At 43.7% G+C, this 21,170-nt stretch overlaps 2 protein-coding genes and 1 long non-coding RNA gene across 6 annotated transcripts in view; 1 reads left to right on the top strand and 2 right to left on the bottom strand.

The window, feature by feature from the left end:
• Positions 1-21,170, top strand: part of LOC127353500 (uncharacterized) — a 78,493-nt gene that overhangs the window by 32,338 nt on the left and 24,985 nt on the right. Inside the window, exon 1 of one of the 2 annotated variants that reach the window (XR_007881310.1) lies at positions 11,182-11,217. The exons of the other annotated variant lie outside the window; for it this stretch is intronic. This is a non-coding gene — a long non-coding RNA (uncharacterized LOC127353500). Of the gene's footprint in view, positions 1-11,181; positions 11,218-21,170 lie in introns of those variants that run through there. 2 annotated transcript variants of the gene reach the window in all.
• The window catches only part of alg13 (ALG13 UDP-N-acetylglucosaminyltransferase subunit), a 75,453-nt gene that overhangs the window by 30,294 nt on the left and 23,989 nt on the right, over positions 1-21,170 (bottom strand). Inside the window, exon 1 of one of the 2 annotated variants that reach the window (XM_051382669.1) lies at positions 11,408-11,984. The exons of the other annotated variant lie outside the window; for it this stretch is intronic. The gene's annotated coding sequence lies outside the window, so the exon portion shown is untranslated. Of the gene's footprint in view, positions 1-11,407; positions 11,985-21,170 lie in introns of those variants that run through there. 2 annotated transcript variants of the gene reach the window in all.
• LOC127353434 (calpain-2 catalytic subunit) overlaps positions 2-21,170 on the bottom strand; it is a 29,460-nt gene continuing 8,291 nt past the window's right edge. The window contains exons 3-21 of one of the 2 annotated variants that reach the window (XM_051382678.1): positions 20,331-20,452; positions 18,847-18,980; positions 16,222-16,390; positions 16,034-16,117; positions 15,733-15,818; positions 13,077-13,151; positions 12,844-13,004; positions 12,592-12,761; positions 10,718-10,729; positions 10,391-10,602; positions 10,173-10,209; positions 9,985-10,050; positions 9,826-9,883; positions 9,550-9,614; positions 5,563-5,631; positions 1,367-1,445; positions 1,085-1,201; positions 925-983; positions 2-534 (exon numbers count right to left, since the gene is read on the bottom strand). In XM_051382678.1, coding sequence (XP_051238638.1) covers positions 511-534; positions 925-983; positions 1,085-1,201; positions 1,367-1,445; positions 5,563-5,631; positions 9,550-9,614; positions 9,826-9,883; positions 9,985-10,050; positions 10,173-10,209; positions 10,391-10,602; positions 10,718-10,729; positions 12,592-12,761; positions 12,844-13,004; positions 13,077-13,151; positions 15,733-15,818; positions 16,034-16,117; positions 16,222-16,390; positions 18,847-18,980; positions 20,331-20,452 — 1,799 coding nt within the window. In that variant the 3' untranslated portion in view covers positions 2-510. The remainder of the gene's footprint in view (positions 535-924; positions 984-1,084; positions 1,202-1,366; positions 1,446-5,562; positions 5,632-9,549; positions 9,615-9,825; positions 9,884-9,984; positions 10,051-10,172; positions 10,210-10,390; positions 10,603-10,717; positions 10,730-12,591; positions 12,762-12,843; positions 13,005-13,076; positions 13,152-15,732; positions 15,819-16,033; positions 16,118-16,221; positions 16,391-18,846; positions 18,981-20,330; positions 20,453-21,170) is intronic. The other variant, XM_051382679.1, reaches the window with a different exon arrangement.

The following is a 21,170-nucleotide window of genomic DNA, read 5'->3' as shown; positions in this document are numbered from 1 at the left end:
GTCTGATTTATTCTCTTTATTAGTGAATCATTTATTAATATTTCATCAATAAAGCTGTTCATCAATAAAGCTTCAGGTGTGACAAACAGAAGAAGAACTCTTTACTAATCCCCGTATTATCTATATTATAAACGTATAATAAACAGTTAATAACAAAGTTTACAGTTTCAACAAAACTGAACAATAAACATTGTTATTAATCTGTTCTTAATCTGTTCTTAATCTGTTCTCAATCTGTTATTAATCTGTTATCAATCTGTTATTAATCTGTTATTAATCTGTTCTCAATCTGTTATCAATCTGTTATTACAGGTTTATAAATTGATTATTATCACAATCGAACAAACTCTTTTCACCAAATGTAGAATATTTCATATGCAGCTGTTACAGCACGTCTGGGACCAGGATCAGAACCAGGATCAGGACCAGGATCAGAACCAGGATCAGGACCAGGATCAGAACCAGGATCAGAACCAGGATCAGAACCAGGATCAGGACGGTCCTGGTTCTTCAGAGCAGAGACACATTCAGCCACTGCAGAAAAATCACAACAGATTCATGTTAAATCACAAAGCGCATTCTGGCTCGTAACGTTAGCTCCGTCTGGTAGCGTAACGTTAGCTCCGTCTGGTAGCGTAACGTTAGCTCTCCGTCTGGTAGCGTAACGTTAGCTCTCCGTCTGGTAGCGTAACGTTAGCTCTCCGTCTGGTAGCGTAACGTTAGCTCTGTCTGGTAGCGTAACGTTAGCTCTGTCTGGTAGCGTAACGTTAGCTCTGTCTGGTAGCGTAACGTTAGCTCTCTGTCTGGTAGCGTAACGTTAGCTCTGTCTGGTAGCGTAACGTTAGCTCCCTCTGGTAGCGTAACGTTAGCTCCCTCTGGTAGCGTAATCTCATTAAACGTTATCGTCTCTGTGAAGCTTCGTACCTCCAGAATGCTCAGCTCGATGGTTCCTGAGTTGTCTTTATCCAGAGTGTAGAACGTGTCTGTGGAGAGGAAACAGTCATCATCATCATCATCATCATCATCATCATGAGGAAGGTCAGTGTGCTGGACTGTGAGGACTGTGAGGACTGTGAGGACTCACTGAACATCGTCTCCAGTCGAACCAAACAGCTCACAAAGTTGTCGAAGTCGATGGTGAGATCTGGTTCGCTGTAACGAGCCACCAGGACCTGATGAAGCGGGTTGTTCAGACTGAACCCTGAAACACAAACACAGTTCACTGAGGACCAGCAGAGGTCACAGGGCAGAGGTCACAGGGCAAACATTCTGTATATGGGTGGACGTCAGTGAGTGAAGCACAGTGCTCATTTTAGACTAGAAGACTTTCTCATCTGCGCTTTATTGTGAAAGGCTGTGTTTTTACCAGCTTCCTCCACAGCCGTCCTCATCTCTGTGGAGCTCATCGTCCCCGAATTATCCACGTCCTTCTCACGGTAAATATTCTGACAGACAGACAGACACAGAGAGAGAGAGAGACAGAGAGAGAGACAGAGAGACATACATACATAGACAGAGAGAGACAGACAGAGAGAGAGAGAGAGAGAGAGAGAGAAACAGACAGAGAGAGAGACACAGACAGAAATAGAGACAGACAGACAGACAGACATACATAGAGAGAGTGACAGAGAGACAGAGAGAGAGAATAATAAAGAAAAATAATTAGTGAATTATACAATAATATTACAAAAAATGATGATCAGTACGGTTGTCAACTTTCTTGATGACCACAATATTCTGCATAAATGCCAAATTGGTTTCTTGCCAAATTGCCACACAACGGACCATGTATTTACCCTCCAGACTTTAACTGATCAAGAATTTAAAATTAAGGAAAGAAAGGTATATGCATGTTTCGTTAACTTCAAAAAAGCCTTTGATTCCATCTGGCACAAGGGCCTTTTCTATAGGCTACTTGAAAGTGGCATTGGAGGAAAAACATATGATCTGATTAAGAACATGTATACAAAAAGTGAATGTGCCGTAAAGATTGGAAACAAACAAACAGCGTTCTTCTCCCAGGGCCGGGGAGTGAGGCAGGGATGCAATCTCAGTGCAAGTTTCTTCAATCTTTATATCAATGAATTAGCGAACCAACTAGAGCGTTCCACGGCACCTGGCCTCACCCTGAACGACACAGAGATCAGAGGTCTGCTATATGCAGATGACTTAGTGTTGCTTTCGCCTACTAAAGAAGGTTTGCAGCAGCACCTTAATCTCCTGCAGAGATTTTGTCAGACCTGGGCCCTGACAGTAAACACAGCAAAGACTAAGATAATGATCTTTCAGAAACAATACAGATATCAGGTTACACACAATTTCTATTTAGACACCACTAAATTACAACATACAAAAAACTACACTTACCTTGGCCTCAACATTACATACACAGGAAACCTCAACATGGCTGTGAAAGATCTGAGGGACAAAGCAAGGAGAGCTTTCTATGCAATAAAGAGAAACATTAAAATCTATATTCCAATCCAAATCTGGCTTAAAATTTTCCAATTTGTACTAGAACCAATAATTCTACATGGCAGCGAAATTTGGGGACCAAAACTAAATAATGAATTTGACAAATGGGACAAAACAATCATAGAATCTTTCCACAGCGAGTTCTGTAAGAGCATCCTGCAGGTGCAGAGAAAAACACCAAATAATCTGTGCAGAGCAGAACTCGGCCAATACCCCCTCCTACTAAAAATACAGAAAAGATCAATTAAATTTTACAATCACTTAAAATCAGTTAACCCCCAGACATACCATCACAAAGCTCTAACATACCAGGAGCTGAAACCAGAGAAGAGTCCCCTCAGCCAGCTGGTCCTGAGGCTCTCTGCAGTAACATGTCCCCAACAGCCTCAGGACAGCAACACCAACTCAATCAGACCAAACCAAATTATCAACAAGCAAAAAGAAAAATATATTGAATACTGGAAAGAATCGAGCAAAACACAAAGTAAATTACAATGTTATCTGACCCTAAAAAGAGAATTCACACTGGCAAATTACCTGAGCACAATAAAATGTCCTGAACTAAGAACAATGTTGACAATGTACAGACTGAGTGAACACAGCCTGGCCATAGAAACGGGTCGCCACAGACAGAACTGGCTACCAGAAGAGGAGAGACTCTGCTCCCAGTGTGACAGAGGACAGGTAGAGACAGAGCTGCATTTTCTAACCTCATGCCCTAAATTCAAAGCTTTAAGAGAAAAACAATTCGCAAACATTTCCCAAATATACCCCGAATTCTAATTATTATCAGACAGACAGAAACTCCCCTATTTACTGGGAGAAATGCCAAAAAGTCAAATTATTGCAGCAAAATATGTCTCCTCATGCCACGAACTGAGGACAACCAGTGGAAACTCTAACTAAACTAATGTTTTTTGTTTTTCTTTTGTCTTCATATATATATATATATATGACTGTATAACTGCCAGTCATCAGATACCCTGCTGGGATCATAAGCTGGCCAAAGGAGGAGAGAGAGGCCACAGATATCAAGACAAGAAAGCTCCTCACCACGCACGGAGGGTTTCACCCCAAATCCAGCACCCTGAGACTGTATGCTAAGCGGAAAGAGGGAGGCCGAGGACTAGTGAGCATCAAGGCCACTATCCAGGATGAAACATCAAAAATCCAAGAGTACATCAGAAAAATGGCCACAAAGGATGAACTGCTAAGTGAATGTCTCAGGCAACAGAAACCCGATAAGAGTGCAGAGGAAGAGGAGCAGACAACCTGGAGGGACAAGCCCCTACATGGCACGTACCACCGCCAAATTGAAGAAGTGGCTGATATCGAGAAGACCTACCAATGGCTGGAAAAGGCTGGACTCAGAGACAGCACAGAGGCACTGATCATGGCAGCACAAGAACAGGCCCTAGGTACAAGAGCCATAGAGGCCAAGATCTACAAGAGTAGATCTGACCCAAGGTGCAGACTATGCAAAGATGCCCCTGAGACAGTCCAGCACATAGTAGCACGGTGTAAGATGCTAGCCGGTTCAGCATACATGGAGTGACACAACCAAGTGGCTGGAATAGTGTACAGGAACATCTGTACCCAGTATGTAATAGAAGTACCCAAATCCCAATGGGCCGCACCACAGAAGGTGGCTGAGAACAACAGGGCCAAGGTGCTGTGGGACTTCAGCTTCCAGACTGACAAACAGGTCCTGGCCAACCAACCGGACATAGTGGTGGTAGACAAGGAGCAGAAGAAGGCGGTGGTGATAGATGTGGCCATACCAGCGCCAACATCAGAAAGAAGGAACACGAAAAGGTTGAAAAGTACCAAGGGTTGAAAGAACAGCTGGAGCAGATGTGGAAGGTCAAGGCGAGCGTAATCCCCGTGGTAGTAGGAGCACTCGGGGCAGTGACCCCCAAACTGGGGGAGTGGCTCCAACAGATCCCAGGAACAACATCAGAAGCCTCAGTCCAGAAGAGCTCAGTCCTAGGAACAGCTAGATACTGCGCAGAACCCTCAAACTCCCAGGCCTCTGGTAGAGGACCCGAGCTTGAGGATGACACAGATACCACCCCAAGAGGGTGAGAGGGAAGTTTTTTTTACACACACACACACACACACACACACACACACACACACACACGTTTAGTTTTATCTATCTATTTCATTTTAATATATTTTAATTATTTTTTTAAAACACACACACTATTTTATTTATTTTAATTTTTAATATATTATTTTCATTTTCTAACTTTCTTTAATTTTTTTCTTCTTTGTTATTACTGTTATATTGACAACAGACTACTTGTTTTAACTGTAGTTACTTTACTGCTGTTTGAATGACATTTTTAGGTAACACAAACTGATTGATTGATTGATTGATTGTAATGAATTACTTATTGACTGAGATTGATTGATTGTGACTGTGATTGAGTCAATCATAGTTACAGTATTACCAACAGTATAGATTATAATTCATTTATTGTAAATATTGTTTTCCTTTATTGTTATTATTATTATTTTTAATTCCAAACGCTTGCTTTGGCAATATGTACAGTGTTACGTCATGTCAATAAAGCCATTTGAATTGAATTGAATTGAATTGAGAGAGAGAGAGAGAGAGAGAGAGAGAGAGAGAGAGAGAGAGAGAGAGAGAGAGAGAGAAAGAGAGCGAGAGAGACAGATAGAGACAGACAGACAGAGAGAGAGAGAGAGAGAGAGAGAGAGACACAGACAGACAGACAGGTTCAGAGCAGTATTAGTTATTTGAGATCAATCTCTTTAAATCGTTGACTCATAAACTAGATAAAGATTTATTTTTTATATTTTAGTTTATTATTTATTCAACAGGAACAAGCTTTCTTCTATTTTTTAAAGAATTATACAAAAATAAATCACAACTATTTTTTCATCCTTTCATTTCAAAAAGCCTGAACAGGCTGAAGATCGTGGAAGGATATCAGCACAATAACAGAGGTCAGTGTTTTACTTTCTATCAGGAACCCCAGAAACAGCCTGTGATATGCCGGAGGACCAACACTCCGAAGTTATTCCGTCTCTGAGCAAACAGGAAAAGTTGGGACTCACCAGGTAGTTCTCGATTTTGGTCCACAGCACTTTAAACTCCACCAGTCCCAGTTTACCACTGCCGTCTTTCTGTAGTTGGGGTTCAGGAGCTGCTCACTGATGGACTGGACCCAACTGCCATACACTCATACTGATATTACCCAGCAGCCCCCACTGCAGCAGTGACATCATATAAAACAAATATGTTTATCGTGGTGAATTTGGGTTATTAGGATAATTATTAATATCCTCATGAGCAGTGTAACTTTACCAATTACTGAAAATTACTTCTTAATCTCTTATTAATTCAAAACGCTGCAGCACGAGTACTGACCTGAACTAGAAAAAGAGATCACATCTCTCCTGTACTAGCTTCTCTGCACTGGCTCCCTGTAAAATGTAGAATAGAATTTAAAATCCTCCTCCTCACTTATAAAGCTATTCATGGTCAGGCCCCTTCATATCTTAAAGAGCTCATAGTACCCTATTACCCCACTAGAACACTACGTTCTCTGAATGCATGTTACTAACTTCACTTCTTCCCCGGAGTTCTTGTGCTTTCTCGTCTCGCAGGTTCTTATCGATCCTGGTGGAGCCTCCTGCCATGGTCCTGCTAGATTGCCATTGCCAATCCTGTTGTTGCTGTGCACCTGTCTGTGTGTCTGTCTCTCTCTCTCACCCCAACTGGTCGAGACAGACGACAACCCACTTAGAGCCGAAGGATCTGTACTACGTTTCTGCCTTTTAACAGGCAGTTTTTCCTTGCCCTTGTCGCCAAGGTCTTGCTCATGGTGGTACTGTTGGGTCTCTGTAATTAATGTTTTAAAGAGTTCGGTCTAGACCTGCTCTATTTGAAAAGTGTCCTGAGATAACTTCTGTTATGAATTGGCGCTATACAAATAAAATTGAATTGAATGCTGGGCTACTTGTGGTTCCTGTAGTCTCTAAAAGTAGAACAGGGGTTACCAAGCTCCTCTCCTGTTGAACCAGCTTCCAGTTGTGGTTCGGGAGGCAGACACCCTCTCCACATTCAAGAGTAGGCTTAAGACATTCCTCTTTGATAAAGCTTATAGTTAGGGCTGGATCAGGTGAGTCCTGAACCATCCCTTAGTTATGCTGCTATAGGCCTAGACTATCGGGGGATTTCCCATGGTGCACTGAGCTCCTCTCTTCCTCTCTCTTTCTGCACTCATTTGTGTCCCATTAATGCATGTTACTAACTTCACTTCTTCCCCGGAGTTCTTGTGCTTTCTCATCTCGCAGGTTCTTATCGATCCTGGTGGAGCCTCCTGCCATGGTCCTGCTAGATGCCATTACCAATACTGTTGTTGCTGTGCACCTGTCTGTCTGTCTGTCTGTCTCTCTCTCTGTCTGTCTCTGTCTCTCTCTCTGTCTCTCCCTCTCTCACCCCAACTGGTTGAGACAGACGACCACCCACCTAGAGCCGAAGGATCTGTCCTAGGTTTCTGCCTTTTAACAGGCAGTGTTTCCTTGCTCTTGTCTCCAAGGTCTTGCTCATGGTGGTACTGTTGGGTCTCTGTAAATAATGTTATAAAGAGTTCGGTCTAGATCTGCTCTATTTGAAAAGTGTCCTGAGATAACTTCTGTTATGAATTGGCGCTATACAAATAAAATTGAATTGAACTTCTCACAAAGAGCCGTCTCTCTCGCTAATAGCCAAAATAATATATAATAATATAATATTAAAGCTGCAAGCAGCGTTGAGCAGGACCTTGCACTCCACGCAACTCGGGGCCTGCTGCGGCCGCATCACGTGCCGTCGTTACATGTGCGGACTAAAACATGAAATTTCACGTATATCAGCTCAAAATTGCCACGCAGCGCTTACTTCCCGTTGCCAGTAGGTGGCGCTATCACTATGTCTTAATATTGTCATGTAGATAAGTTCAGGGCGGGACTGTTATAACACACGTGAAGTTTCATTGAGATTGGACCACATACGCTGAAGTTATGAGGACGTGTTCAGGGCGAGACTGTTACAGAATATATGAAGTTTATTGGAGATTGGACATTGAACACTGAAGATATGAGTACTGTTTTATGGCGAATCGGCTGAATTCGACAAGTCGTCGCTGGCACGGTCATTTCACATAACTCAGCTCAAAATCGCCACGCAGCGCTTACTTCCTGTTGCCAGTAGGCGCTATCACTATGTCTGAATATTGTCATGTAGACATGTTCAAGGCGAGAGTGTTATCAAACACGTGAAGTTTCATTGAGATTGGATCATGTACGCTGAAGTTATGAGGACGTGTTCAGGGCAAAACTGTTTCAGAATATATTAAGTTTATTGGAGATTGGACATTGCACACTGAAGTTATGAGCAGTATTTTATGGCGAATCTGCTGAAATCGGCAAGTTGTCACTGGCACGCGGTTTGTTGTACAGTCACAGCTCAACTTTTCAATCAGTTTGTATGACCACAGAATTCAAAGTGGCCAACTTTGACCTCATGCCACAGACACGCCGTTCAACGTCTCGAATAGCACAACTTTTAATCAGCACCATTTTTTTGACTGTACTGACAAATTTTGAAGCAGATCCGAGAAATTCCCTAGGAGAAGTTCGTTCAAATACAAGGCAAAAAATTCACAGAAAATGCACACGGAATTCACTATGGCCAACTTTGACGGCACGCCACGGACACGCCCTTCAACGTATATGCACAAATAGCACAACTTTTAATCAGAACCATTTTTTGACTGTACTCACAAATTTTGAAGCATATCCAATAAATTCCCTAGGAGGAGTTCGTTGAAATATAACGCGAAAAGTTTGCCGAAAATGGAAATGAAAATGGCCGACTTCCTATGGGGTTTCGGGTATGGGTCCTAGAGGCTTTTTTGTACGTCCCAACATGTTACATGTGCCTACCGACTTTCGTCCATATCGGTGAAATGTGGCGCGGGGGCTGCTTTTTAAAAATCCTGTAGGGGGCGATACAAACACGACGAACACGATTTTTGGTATGTGAGCTTCAGGCACCACTCTACACGTGCCCTGTGAATTTCATATTCATAACTATTATGGTCTCTGCACAGTGATTTACCATGCCACCAGAGCGCCACCTAGTGGCGGATTGTTGACACATTTTTTAGCGAGCCTCAGGGAGCCATGGGGAAGCATCGTACCAAGTTTCATCTTAGTCACACATACCGTTGTAGAGACATACACTTCTTCATTTTAAAGAGCGCCACCTAGTGGCGATGGCCTGAAGTTGTGCACGATGCTTAAGGAAGACATGTGTAACTATGGACCCAAGCTTGGTGTGAATCGGACATACCAATGTGGAGAAATGGTCCACTTCCTTTTTTGACGAAAAATCCACAGGAAGTGCTAATTTTGTAACGTGCTGTTTTTTTTTAAATATCAAAATTATTTTAATCACTGTTTTATTATGAGGGTCCTCAGATGCTACGTGAAAAATTTTGTGTGAATCGGACAAAGCACATAGGAGGAACACGAAAAAGTAGTTCATGGACATTTCGCGCTCTGCCGGGAAAAAAATTCCAGGCGGAAGTGGGCATGGCCTATATGGGGAGATTCAGCTCTATTCACCGAAACGCGTGGATATAAGTTTTTTTGAATGTGTGACAAACGATGCTGGAGTTATTAGCCTAAACGCACTTTTCATGATAGTAGCGCCACCTAGTGGCGAACCTGAAAGCGACGCATAGAATATAAAATTTTTCACCAGGCCTGACCACTTTCCCAAATAAAATTGACTTTTCGTATATGTTCAGGGGGGCAAAAACGCAGTCGAAGTGGCCTAAAAATGATAGGTAAGAAATCGAGCAAAAACAATAGGGACCTCCAGCGGTGGCTGGCTCGGTCCCTAAAAATATATATTTAGTGATTTCCTGATTTATTTCAACTAGCCACAAGGGGGAGCCACATCTTTCCAGTCAGTATAGAATCTGACTACTCCCAGGGCCACAGAGCCCATACCTGTGTACTGAGGGGTTATTTCCTGTGGTGGAAGGATACGTCCAGAAGGTTGACCATGTTGCGACATGTGGAGATGCTGAAGCCGCTGGTCTGAATGTCGGATCCTGTCAGAGACAAACAGTCATACAGAGTTTAAACTGGACCTCAGATCAGCGTCAGGGGATCATAATGAATGATTCTATATAATAATGTGATTTATGATGATTAATATATTATATATGATATAAATATATATAATATGACATATATGATAATTAATATATTAAATATTAATTATCACATATTAATCATCATATATGATAATGTGATTCTTACGTTTTGTCACCACTTTGTTGAGGATCTTCTGCAGCTCAAACACAGAGATCTCACAGTCCTGCAGCACAGAAACAGTTTAATGTAAGATATTCAAATCATATATTAATATTATTATTATTATTATTATTATTATTATTATTATTATCAGCAGTAGCTCACCCCTCCTGCCAGCTGACCAAACAGACGTCTGAAGCGATCGTCCACATCGTCCTCGTCGATCTCAATCTGAAACAGGAAGTAAACTCTCCACATGTTCACGATGTCACAATAACCATGATTAAATACTATTCATTAATAATAAACGACGATATCTATGTAACTGAAAGTTGCAGTGCTGGTTCTCTCACCTTCTCCACTCGGGACTCGATGGGGTCGTCCAGCTCCCTGCAGGAACACAATCAGCTCATTTATTATTACTTGAATTTCCCTCGGGATAAATAAAGTATCTATCTATCTATCTATCTATCTATCTTTTATTATCCTATTATTCTAATTCAGCAGCCACACTTCCTCTGACGGCCACTAGATGTTGCTGTGATCAAACTTTAGCTTGAGTTCGACTCACTGAAAGTCGGCCTGTTTCTCGGAGAACACTCGGACGCAGAAGTCTCCGTTCTTCTGCGGCTCGAAGGTGGACGGGATGATCAGGTACTCTCCGGGCGGCAGGCAGAAGCGGCTGCAGACTTCTCGCAGGTTGATGAAGGTTTCGGAGCGAGCGGCGGAGGCGTGACGCAGGAAGAAGTTCCTGTTGAGGTGGACGTTCCTCTGACCACAGAACTGACAGACAGACACGAGAGATGGTATCAGACTGAAGGCGTCGCAGAGAAAGAAATTAAAATGTGGAGCAACAAACGGTGAGCAGCAGGATGTGAGCGGGTCAGGGTCTTCGTACCTCCTCAGGAACCTGAAACACAATAAAGAAGAAGACTGAGGCAGAGTCACACGTTTCTTTATCTGGTTATCTGCTGCAGACAGAGAGCGACTGAGCACGCTCACCAAGTCCTCTGTCTGTCTATAACAATGAGACGTTTCTGTCTTTAATAATGTCAATAAACTCTATAAAATCTCTCATAATGGAGATTTGTAAAAAGTCTGAATTCAGACTTCCATCTGCGAGACAATGAGCAAACAACTGTTAAAATTCACTGTCTAAAGATATAGTTACTCTAGATGGCATTACCTTGGCCTCTAGCACCACTGTCAGGAATCTTGGAGTTATCTTTGATCAGGATTTGTCATTTAATTCCCACATGAAGCAGACCTCTAGGACTGCCTTCTTTCATTTATGTAATATTACAAAAATTAGACACATACTATCACAGACAGATGCAGAAAAACTAATCCATGCATTTGTTACTTCAAGGCTGGATTACTGCAACTCTTTATTATCAGGTTGCCCCAATAAGTCCATTAAAACGCTCCAATTAATTCAGAACGCTGCAGCACGAGTACTGACAGAAACTCGGAAAAGTTCCCCGGAGTTCTTGTGCTTTCTCGTCTCGCAGGTTCTTATCGATCCTGGTGGAGCCTCCTGCCATGGTCCTGCTAGATTGCCATTGCCAATACTGTTGTTGCTGTGCACCTGTCTGTCTGTCTGTCTCTCGCTCTCTCTTTCTCTGTCTCTCTCTCTCTCTCTCTCTCTCACCCCAACTGTTCTAATGTTAGAAGGAGTTCGGTCTAGACCTGCTCTATTTGAAAAGTGTCCTGAGATAACTTCTGTTATGAATTGGCGCTATACAAATAAAAGAAAAAAATTGAATTGAATTAAAATGTTTGTTTTCTGAATGGAGTTTGGTTGATCGGGGCTATGCATCTGCACAAAGTTTCTGCTGGAAGTTCCACACTTTGTTTTCTCCTCTGATGTCTATCAGCTAACCGCTAACTGCTGCTAATGAACTGGGAGCTAAAGGCAGCACCGCTTACGGTGGTTCAAACTTCCTGAATAAAGACTGATACTGCCCCGCTGCTCTGAGTGCCCACCAGAGTCACCTGACAGGAAGGCTGAGTTAGCTGCACTGCTAACCAGCTAACAGCAGCCGCTAGATAGTGGCTAAAGTAGCTAACAACAAGAAGCTATGGCTATATTTCCAACAGGAAACTCTGTAAATCACTGAACTTCTTTTACTTACTTCCTAAACAGTTGCCGTTCAAGTGCACTTCAGTACTTACAGCAAAAGAACACATCGTGCTGTGAGACGCGTTTGTCCCGACTCCGGACTGAAGACTCAGAACTGGTCGGACCGTCCTGAGGGGTACGAACAATGACCGCTTAAATGAACTTTTCTGCTTCCGTCCACAGCAGAGTAACACTGAAATTCAACCAGCACGGCTTTATGGCGCCGCTTGGCACCACGGTTCTAACACCTACTGTTCTAGAGCATTTCAACCAAAAACAAATTGGTTTGGAACCAGTTGGTTCCCAGCTGGAGCAAAAAAAATCTGTTTTCCTCTTTTGATGACGCATCCTTGATGGGTTGAATGGTTCTGCTCTAAACTGGAGGAAACTTGGGCTGGTTCTGTAGATAGCATCATGGTTCCAAGAATCCTGAACAGAACCAGTTCAAGAACCAGAACTAATTTGGTGGAAAGGGAGCCTGAGATCTGCTTGTGCTCGCCCCTGATTTTCATGAAGTAGCCTGAACAAGCCGCAGCGATACCAGAATGCATTGCATGGAAAGTGTTCAAGCAGCTACGCTACATCCAGACAGTAGGACCGGGAGAGAGATCTGCGTTACATAACAAACATCCAGAGAGAATCATTCTCACCTCGTAGATGGCGAATCCCACCGTGTGCATGTCCTCGCCGATCTTCCTCATGCGTCTGCGGTTCTTCTGGATCAGACCAACCACGAGGCTGCAGCTGGCCTCTCCATCCTCTGGGTCGTCGTCCTCCTCCTCCAGCTTGATAACAAACTGAGGGTTGGTCCAGAACGAGTCTGTGGATTAAAAGCAGAAGATCAGAGTCGAGGAAGAGTCGCAGGCAGTCGGACCTGCTCTTCGTCTGACAGGATCACTCACTGGGGAAGTTCCTGCAGCCTCCGGCGGTGGACCCTCTCCGCCAGCTGCCATCGAACTTGGACAGAGCCCACTTAGAGACAGAGTCATCACTCAGGGCGTCGGGTGTCAGGTTACAGATCTCTAGCCGGGAGTAATGTTGCAGGAAGTCAGAGAAAGACATCCTAGGAGACAGAGCGGAGGGTGTCAGTGCCCACAGAGGACAGGGGGGTTTGGGGATAAAAAGGAGGTCTTACCAGAACTCTCCGTCCTCTGAGCGGTGACTCAGACGCTCACGGTCCTCGTCGCTGATGTAACGCCATTGTGTGGAACTGTTGGAGCAGAAAACACCTTTTAAAATCCCGATGGATCTTTAATGAAGTGTGATTTATCAATGAGCGATCAATCAATCAATGATGAGCTATGATCAATTAAAGTTAACAATGCTGTGACACAGTGTGTACAGAGTCTGTCAGTCAGAGCTCTGGAGGATCATCGTGCTCACAGACTCCACCCCGCAGGCGGTGACAGTAGTGAGCGGCAGGTAGTGATACCTGTTCAGTTAACTCAGTCTGTCGGTCAGGGAGTTACAACATCAGCGGCAGCAGCAGGAAGCTCTCATGTAGTCCTTCCATGAGTTCTTCCTCAGTTCCAATAAAGTACTAATAATAACAATAACAATAATAATAATAATAATAAAATTGGGGCGTGCTGCAGCCCGTCGCGTGCCATCGTTACACATGCAGACCAAAACATGAAATTTCGCGTAAATCAGCTCAAAATTGCCACGCAGCGCTTACTTCCTGTTGCCAGTAGGTGGCGCTATCACTATGTCTTAATATTGTCATGTAGACAAGTTCAGGGCGGGACTGTTGTAACACACGTGAAGTTTCATTGAGATTGGACCACGTACGCTGAAGTTATGAGGACGTGTTCAGGGCGAGACTGTTTCAGAATATAAGAAGTTTACTGGAGATTGGACATTGCACACTGAAGTTATGAGTGCTGTTTTATGGCGAATCCGCTGAATTCGACAAGTCGTCACTGGCACGCTCATTTCACGTAACTCAGCTCAAAATCGCCACGCAGCGCTTACTTCCTGTTGCCAGTAGGTGGCGCTATCACTATGTCTGAATATTGTCATGTACACGTGTTCAGGGTGGGACTGTTATCAAGCATTTGAAGTGTAGAGCCGATTGGACAATGTACACTCGAATTGTTTTGTGGCGGTCCATCAAAATTTCCCGCCACCCCACAGACACGCCCCCTCACCACAGTCAACACATATTATCAACAATGTGTTTTGCATTTTATAAGTCAATTTCAGCTGGATCTGATCATCCTGCGAGGAGTAGAACATGAAAGTATAAAACGTGATACTTCCTGTTGCCAGTATGTGGCGCTATCACTATGTCTGAATATTGTCATGTAGACGTGTTCAGGGTGGGACTGTTATCAAACACATGAAGTTTCATTGAGATTGGATCATGTACGCTGAAGTTATGAGGACGTGTTCAGGGTGGGACTGTACACTGAAGACATGAGTACTATCTGTTGGATGGCCAATCGGTGGAATTCGACACGTCGTCACGGGCACACGGTTAAACATACAGTCACAAATAGCACAACTTTTGATAACCAATGTGTGTAGATTGAAGTGATCGAATTTGAAGTCAATCTGATAAAATCTGTAGGAGGAGTTAGTTAAAACAGAAGCCCTTAAATGCCGGAAATAGCATCACAGTTTGACATTCGATTCAACCTGGCCAACTTTCAGGGAAAGCCACGGACATGCCCTTTAACGTACAGTCACAAATAGCACAACTTTTAATCAGCACCATTTTTTGACTGTACAGACCAATTTTGAAGCAATTCTGATACATTCTCTAGGAAGAGTTCGTTCAAATACAACGCAAAAAAATACTGAAAATCTGCAAAATGCCGGAAATGGCATCACAGTTTGACATTTGATTCAACCTGGCCAACTTTGAGGGCACGCCACGGACACGCCCTTTAATGTACATGCACAAATAGCACAACTTTTAATCAGAACCATTTTTTGACTGTACTCACAAATTTTGAAGCAGATCCGATAAATTCCCTAAGAGGAGTTTGTTCAAATACAACGCGAAAAGTACCGAAAGTGAAAATGAAAGTCAAAATGGCCGACTTCCTGTGGGGTTTCGGGTATGGGTCCAAGAGGCTGTTTTGTACGTCCCGGCATGTTACACGTGCCTACCAAGATTCATACATACCGGTGAAACGTGGCGCCGGGGCTGCTGTTTTTTTTATCCTGTAGGGGGCGCTACAAACACGACAAACACGATTTTTGGTATGTGAGCTTCAGGCACCACTCTAAACGTGTCCTGTGAATTTTATATTCATAACTATTACGGTCTCCGCACAGTGATTTATCATGCCAAAAGAGTGCCACCTAGTGGCGGATTGTTGACACATTTTTTAGCGAGCCTCGGAGCCATGGGGAAGCATCGTACCAAGTCTCATTTCAATCACACTTGCCGTTATGGAGATATAAACTTCTTCATTTTAAAGAGCGCCACCTAGAGGCAATGGTCTGAAATTGTGCAAGATGCCTAAGGAAGACACACACTTTTTATGATAGTAGAGCCACCTAGTGGCCAACCCAAAAGCGACGCATAGAATATCCCCATTTTCACCAGGCCTGACAAACTTAAATAAAACTGACTTTTCGTATATGTTCAGGGGGGCAAAAATGCAGTCGAAGGGGGCTAAAAATAAAAATAAGAAGAAGAAGAATAGGTAAGAAATCGAGCAAAAACAATAGGGACCTCCAGCGGTCGCTGGCTCGGTCCCTAATAACAATCTCGGGTACACTGTGGTGTGTTTGTTCCGGAGGTTAGTGTACATCTACGACCTGTCGGGGTTACCTACTCATCACTCCATGCTCCGGTCCACTCCACCTGACCCCAGGGGTTCCTGATCCGGATCAGCTTCACCATTTCTCCACGGTACTCCACCTGCAGCCAATCACAGAGCACAACAGTTAGGGGTGGTTACCTTCTTTCTATGCAATAAAAAAATCTGTTAGGATTCAAAAGCTCCAGTTGGTAACTCCTGCTGCTAAGATTCATGGGACATGTAGTTTAAAGCTGCGGGAAGGTGAAACCATGTTTCAGACAGGCTAACAGCTGGCTAAAGCAGGGGGCGTGGCTCCACGGGGGGGGGTCCTCACCTCAGCAGCACCTGTCACAGAGTAGGCATGGCCTTTCACCAGCTTCTGGGAAGTGATCGCCTCCGAGTCAGCTGAGCTTGTGATCTGAAACAAAATCAGAAGTTAAACAAATAATTCCAGATAAACAGCGTCGGTATAATCTGTTAATGTACCCGTCCAGTACGGTTAGAACCATGTGGTGAGCTTACGTCTATGGAGCAGCCCATCAGAGACCCACGGCTCTGAGCCTTCTGGATGATGTGGAACAGATGAGGACTGGGTCGACTCAGCTCGTGGACCTCAGCGATCCCTCCGGTAAAATCCTCAAAACCCTCGGTGGTCGATCCTCCAGACAAAGCCTCGTAACAGCCGTTCATCCTGCATCACAACGACGACATCACAGTGACATCACAGTGACACACGTCAGTCACACCTGAGGACTCAGTGTGTGTATAGTGTGTGTACAGTGTGTATACAGTGTGTATTAGTTATTCACTTTGGCGGTAATGACACCCGATTACGCCAGAGGTCACTAAAATAAATGTGGAGTTGGTGTGTAGATATGCAAATACAATGTTGGACCCCTGCCCAATGTGACCAGTGATGACATGTATAGCCGCATGTCGTCATTCCACCGCTGGCTGTCGAGGTGGTGTCCAGCAAACGATGTGGGCTTCATTGATAACTGGCAGCCTTTTTGGGAAAAACCTGGTCTGATTAGGAGAGACGGCATCCATCCCAGTTTGGATGGAGCGGATCTCTTATCTAAAAATATGGCAAAGTTTATTTCTAAAACCTGACAACCCATAGTGGGGACCAGGAAGCAGAGCTGCTGTCTTACACACGTTTCCTGTGTCCACATTGGTCCACATTGGTATGTCCGATTGACATCAAGCTTGGGTCCATAGTTACTCATGTCTTCCTTAGGCATCTTGCACAGTTTCTGGCCATCACCACTAGGTGGCGCTCTTTAAAATGAAGAAGTTTATATCTCTGCAACAGCATGTGTGATTAAAATGAAACTTGGTACGATGCTTCCCCATGGCTCCCTGAGGCTCGCTAAAAAATGTGTCAACAATCCGCCACTAGGTGGCACTCTGGTGGCATGGTAAATCACTGTGCAGAGACCGTAATAGTTACGAGTATGACATTCACAGGGCACATGTAGACTGGTGCCTGAAGCTCACATACCAAAAATCGTGTTTGTAGCGCCCCCTACAGGATAAGAAAAAAGCAGTCCCGGTGCCACGTTTCACCGATATGTATGAATCTTGGTAGGCACGTGTAACGTGCCTAGACGTACAAAAAAGCCTCCAGGACCCATACCCCAAACCCCACAGGAAGTCGGCCATTTTGATCTTGATTTTCCCCTTTGGCAAACTTTCCGCGTTGTATTTGAACTCCTCCTCCTAGGGAATTTATCGGATCTACTTCAAAATTTGTCAGTACAGTCAAAAAATGTTGCTGATTAAAGGTTGTGCTATTTACGACATTCCGTCAAACGGCGTGCCCGTGGTGTTGAATTTCTATCATTCACCATAAACAGATACTACTCAACTTAAGTGTACAATGTCCCATCTCCACTCAACTTCACATATTCTGTAACAGTCCTAGCCTGAACACATCCTCACAACATCAGTGTACATTATCTGATCTCAACGAAACTTCACGTTTGATAAGAGTCCCGCCCTGAATACGTATACATGACAATATTCAGACATAGTGATAGCCCCACCTACTGGCAACAGGAAGCAACCGCTGCGTGGTGATTTTGAGCTGATTTACGTAAGATTTTCATGTCAGGGTCCGTGTTAAGACGGCACGTGGCGCGGCCACAGCACGCCCCGAGTTGCGTGGAGTGCGAGGTCCCACCCAACGCAGCTTGCAGCTTTAATTAATATTATTATTACTACAGTTACATGTTCATCATCATCGGTAACTACTATTAGTGTAGTTGTTGCTGTGCATCTCTCTCTCTCTCTCACCCACCTAGAGCAGAAGGATCTGTCCAAGGTTTCTGCCTTTTAACAAGCAGTTCTTCCTTGCCCTTGTCTCCAAGGTCTTGCTCATGGTGGTACTGTTGGGTCTCTGTAAATAATGTTATAAAGAGTTCTGCTCCATTTGAAAAGTGTCCTGAGATAACTTCTGTTATGAATTGGTGCTATACAAATAAAACTGAATTGAATTGAATTATTGTCTACAGTGTGTATTGTGTACAGTGTGTAGTCCAGTGTGTGTACAGTGTGTGCGTGTGAGGGTGGGGCCGTGTGTGCCTGCTGGTTAAATAAACGTTAGGAATGCGTGAGAGGCGGAGGACGTGTAGGAACCTGAACACACCGTTTATTATCACCATGTTACAGCTGATCTGTGTTACTGGTCACACTGGGAGGACGTCACAATGAAAACACTAATTCACTACATTGACAGGTGTGGACTATGTGGACAGGAGTGGACAGGTGTGGATAGGTGTGGAGAGGAGTGGACTATGTGGACAGGTGTGGACAGGTGTGGAGAGGAGTGAACTATGTGGACAGGTGTGGACAGGTGTGCACAGGTGAACTGCAGTCATTATATGTCTCTGTTCAAAGCCACCAGACTCCATTGACAAAAGCAGTGATTTAAGCTCTCAGAACTGTTACTGGTTCTACCACTGCCTCGATTCACACAATGACACAGACAGAAACTGAAATCACTGCTTTTGTCAATGGAGTCTGGTGGCTGTGTCAGTCAGACAATATATAAATACAGTCTCTGCTGCTCTGTCCACCCAACAACTCACAAGCCTGTTTTCCAATGTGTTTTCCGATGTGTTTTTTCCGGTTATTGGTTCTTACTTTGCGTAGGCTTTCTCCAGCAGGGCGCTCCAGAACTCCTTCCCCTCCGCCGAGTGGACGAACAGCAGCTCATCGTCTTTGACAGGCAGACGGTCGTCAATCACCACGTCCACCCACTCCCCGAACTGCCAGAACTACACACACACACTGCTAGCTTAGCATCAAGACTGGAAACTGCTAGCTTAGCATCAAGATTGGAAGCAGAGGGAACGTACTGTGTATTTGTACTGTGTATTTGTACTGTGTATTTGTACTCGTACTGTGTATTTGTACTGTGTATTTGTACTGTATATTTGTACTCGTGCTGTGTATTTGTACTGTGTATTTGTACTGTGTATTTGTACTCGTACTGTGTATTTGTACTGTGTATTTGTACTCGTGCTGTGTATTTGTACTGTGTATTTGTACTGTGTATTTGTACTCGTGCTGTGTATTTGTACTCGTGCTGTGTATTTGTACTCGTGCTGTGTATTTGTACTGTATATTTGTACTGTGTATTTGTACTCGTACTGTGTATTTGTACTGTGTATTTGTACTGTATATTTGTACTCGTACTGTGTATTTGTACTGTGTATTTGTACTGTATATTGTACTGTATATTTGTACTCGTACTGTACATTTGTACTGTGTATTTGTACTGTACATTTGTACTGTATATTTGTACTCGTGCTGTGTATTTGTACTGTGTATTTGTACTGTGTATTTGTACTCGTACTGTATATTTGTACTGTGTATTTGTACTCGTACTGTGTATTTGTACTGTGTATTTGTACTGTATATTTGTACTTGTGCTGTGTATTTGTACTGTGTATTTGTACTGTGTATTTGTACTCGTGTATTTGTACTGTGTATTTGTACTCGTGCTGTGTATTTGTACTGTGTATTTGTACTGTGTATTTGTACTCGTACTGTGTATTTGTACTGTGTATTTGTACTCGTGCTGTGTATTTGTACTGTGTATTTGTACTCGTGCTGTGTATTTGTACTGTGTATTTGTACTGTGTATTTGTACTCGTACTGTGTATTTGTACTGTGTATTTGTACTCGTGCTGTGTATTTGTACTGTGTATTTGTACTCGTGCTGTGTATTTGTACTGTGTATTTGTACTCGTGCTGTGTATTTGTACTCGTACTGTGTATTTGTACTCGTGCTGTGTATTTGTACTCGTACTGTGTATTTGTACTCGTACTGTGTATTTGTACTGTATATTTGTACTCGTGCTGTGTATTTGTACTCGTACTGTGTATTTGTACTGAGTATTTGTACTCGTGCTGTGTATTTGTACTCGTACTGTGTATTTGTACTGTATATTTGTACTCGTGCTGTGTATTTGTACTCGTACTGTGTATTTGTACTGAGTATTTGTACTCGTGCTGTGTATTTGTACTGTGTATTTGTACTGTATATTTGTACTCGTGCTGTGTATTTGTACTCGTACTGTGTATTTGTACTGTGTATTTGTACTCGTACTGTGTATTTGTACCTGGAAGTGGAAGATGCCCGCGTACTCTCCCTCCCTGAAGCTTTGTCCGTGGGGGACGACTCGAGCCAGAACTTCCTCGTTCAGCGTCAGAGAGGCGATGGCGGCGAGCAGCCAGCAGTCACCTGGATGACAGACAGGAAGAGGGCGGGGCTTAGTTTTCAGAGTGTCCTTAAACACACCATCACCAGAGAACGTCTAATAAGGGGAGAACTTCCACTCTCTGTAAATTTCCGGGTTCTGAACTGTTGCAGTTCCCCTCTGGCTCCATGTGAGGGCGCTCACAGGATGAGTGCAGAATGAATGGAGCTCTATGGAGCTATACCCTCACAATCCTCTTCTCTCAGGATATCAGTGTTTGTCTAGTAATTTGAATGTTGCATTCGAAAGGGGATGCAAAGAAATGACACATTGCTGGGTGTACTCGAGCGGGATCTCTGGTCGTAATCAGTCCTTCACTGACCAATCAGCGTTCATTAGCAGAATGCTAGCGCGTTATGGGCAACAACAACTCGTCCTGTAAGAAATCTAAAGGACATCAGAACTCGTTCATTCAGCTTTCGACCTATAACCCATGTTGAACTTTAAAAACTACAATCACATCTGAGATCTCTCAACCACAATCAGCTCCATCTGCTCCCATTCATTCTGCACTGATGGGAGAGCGCCCCCAGTGGACCTCTGCTGGAACTGCAACCAGTATTCGGTACAATGGGACCTTAGGGGGAGAGGCCAGGCTCTCGGTACACGGGCTCTGCCATCAGTTTCTGCTCCTGGACCACCTGACAGGAAGAAATCTACCTGAGAGTGGACGATTAATAATGAGCTCATCAGTCACTGCCT

This window comes from Dicentrarchus labrax, unplaced genomic scaffold (genome assembly GCF_905237075.1).
Source record: "Dicentrarchus labrax unplaced genomic scaffold, dlabrax2021, whole genome shotgun sequence".
Lineage (NCBI taxonomy): Eukaryota > Metazoa > Chordata > Actinopteri > Moronidae > Dicentrarchus > Dicentrarchus labrax.
This window is presented reverse-complemented; position numbering and strand designations above follow the sequence as displayed.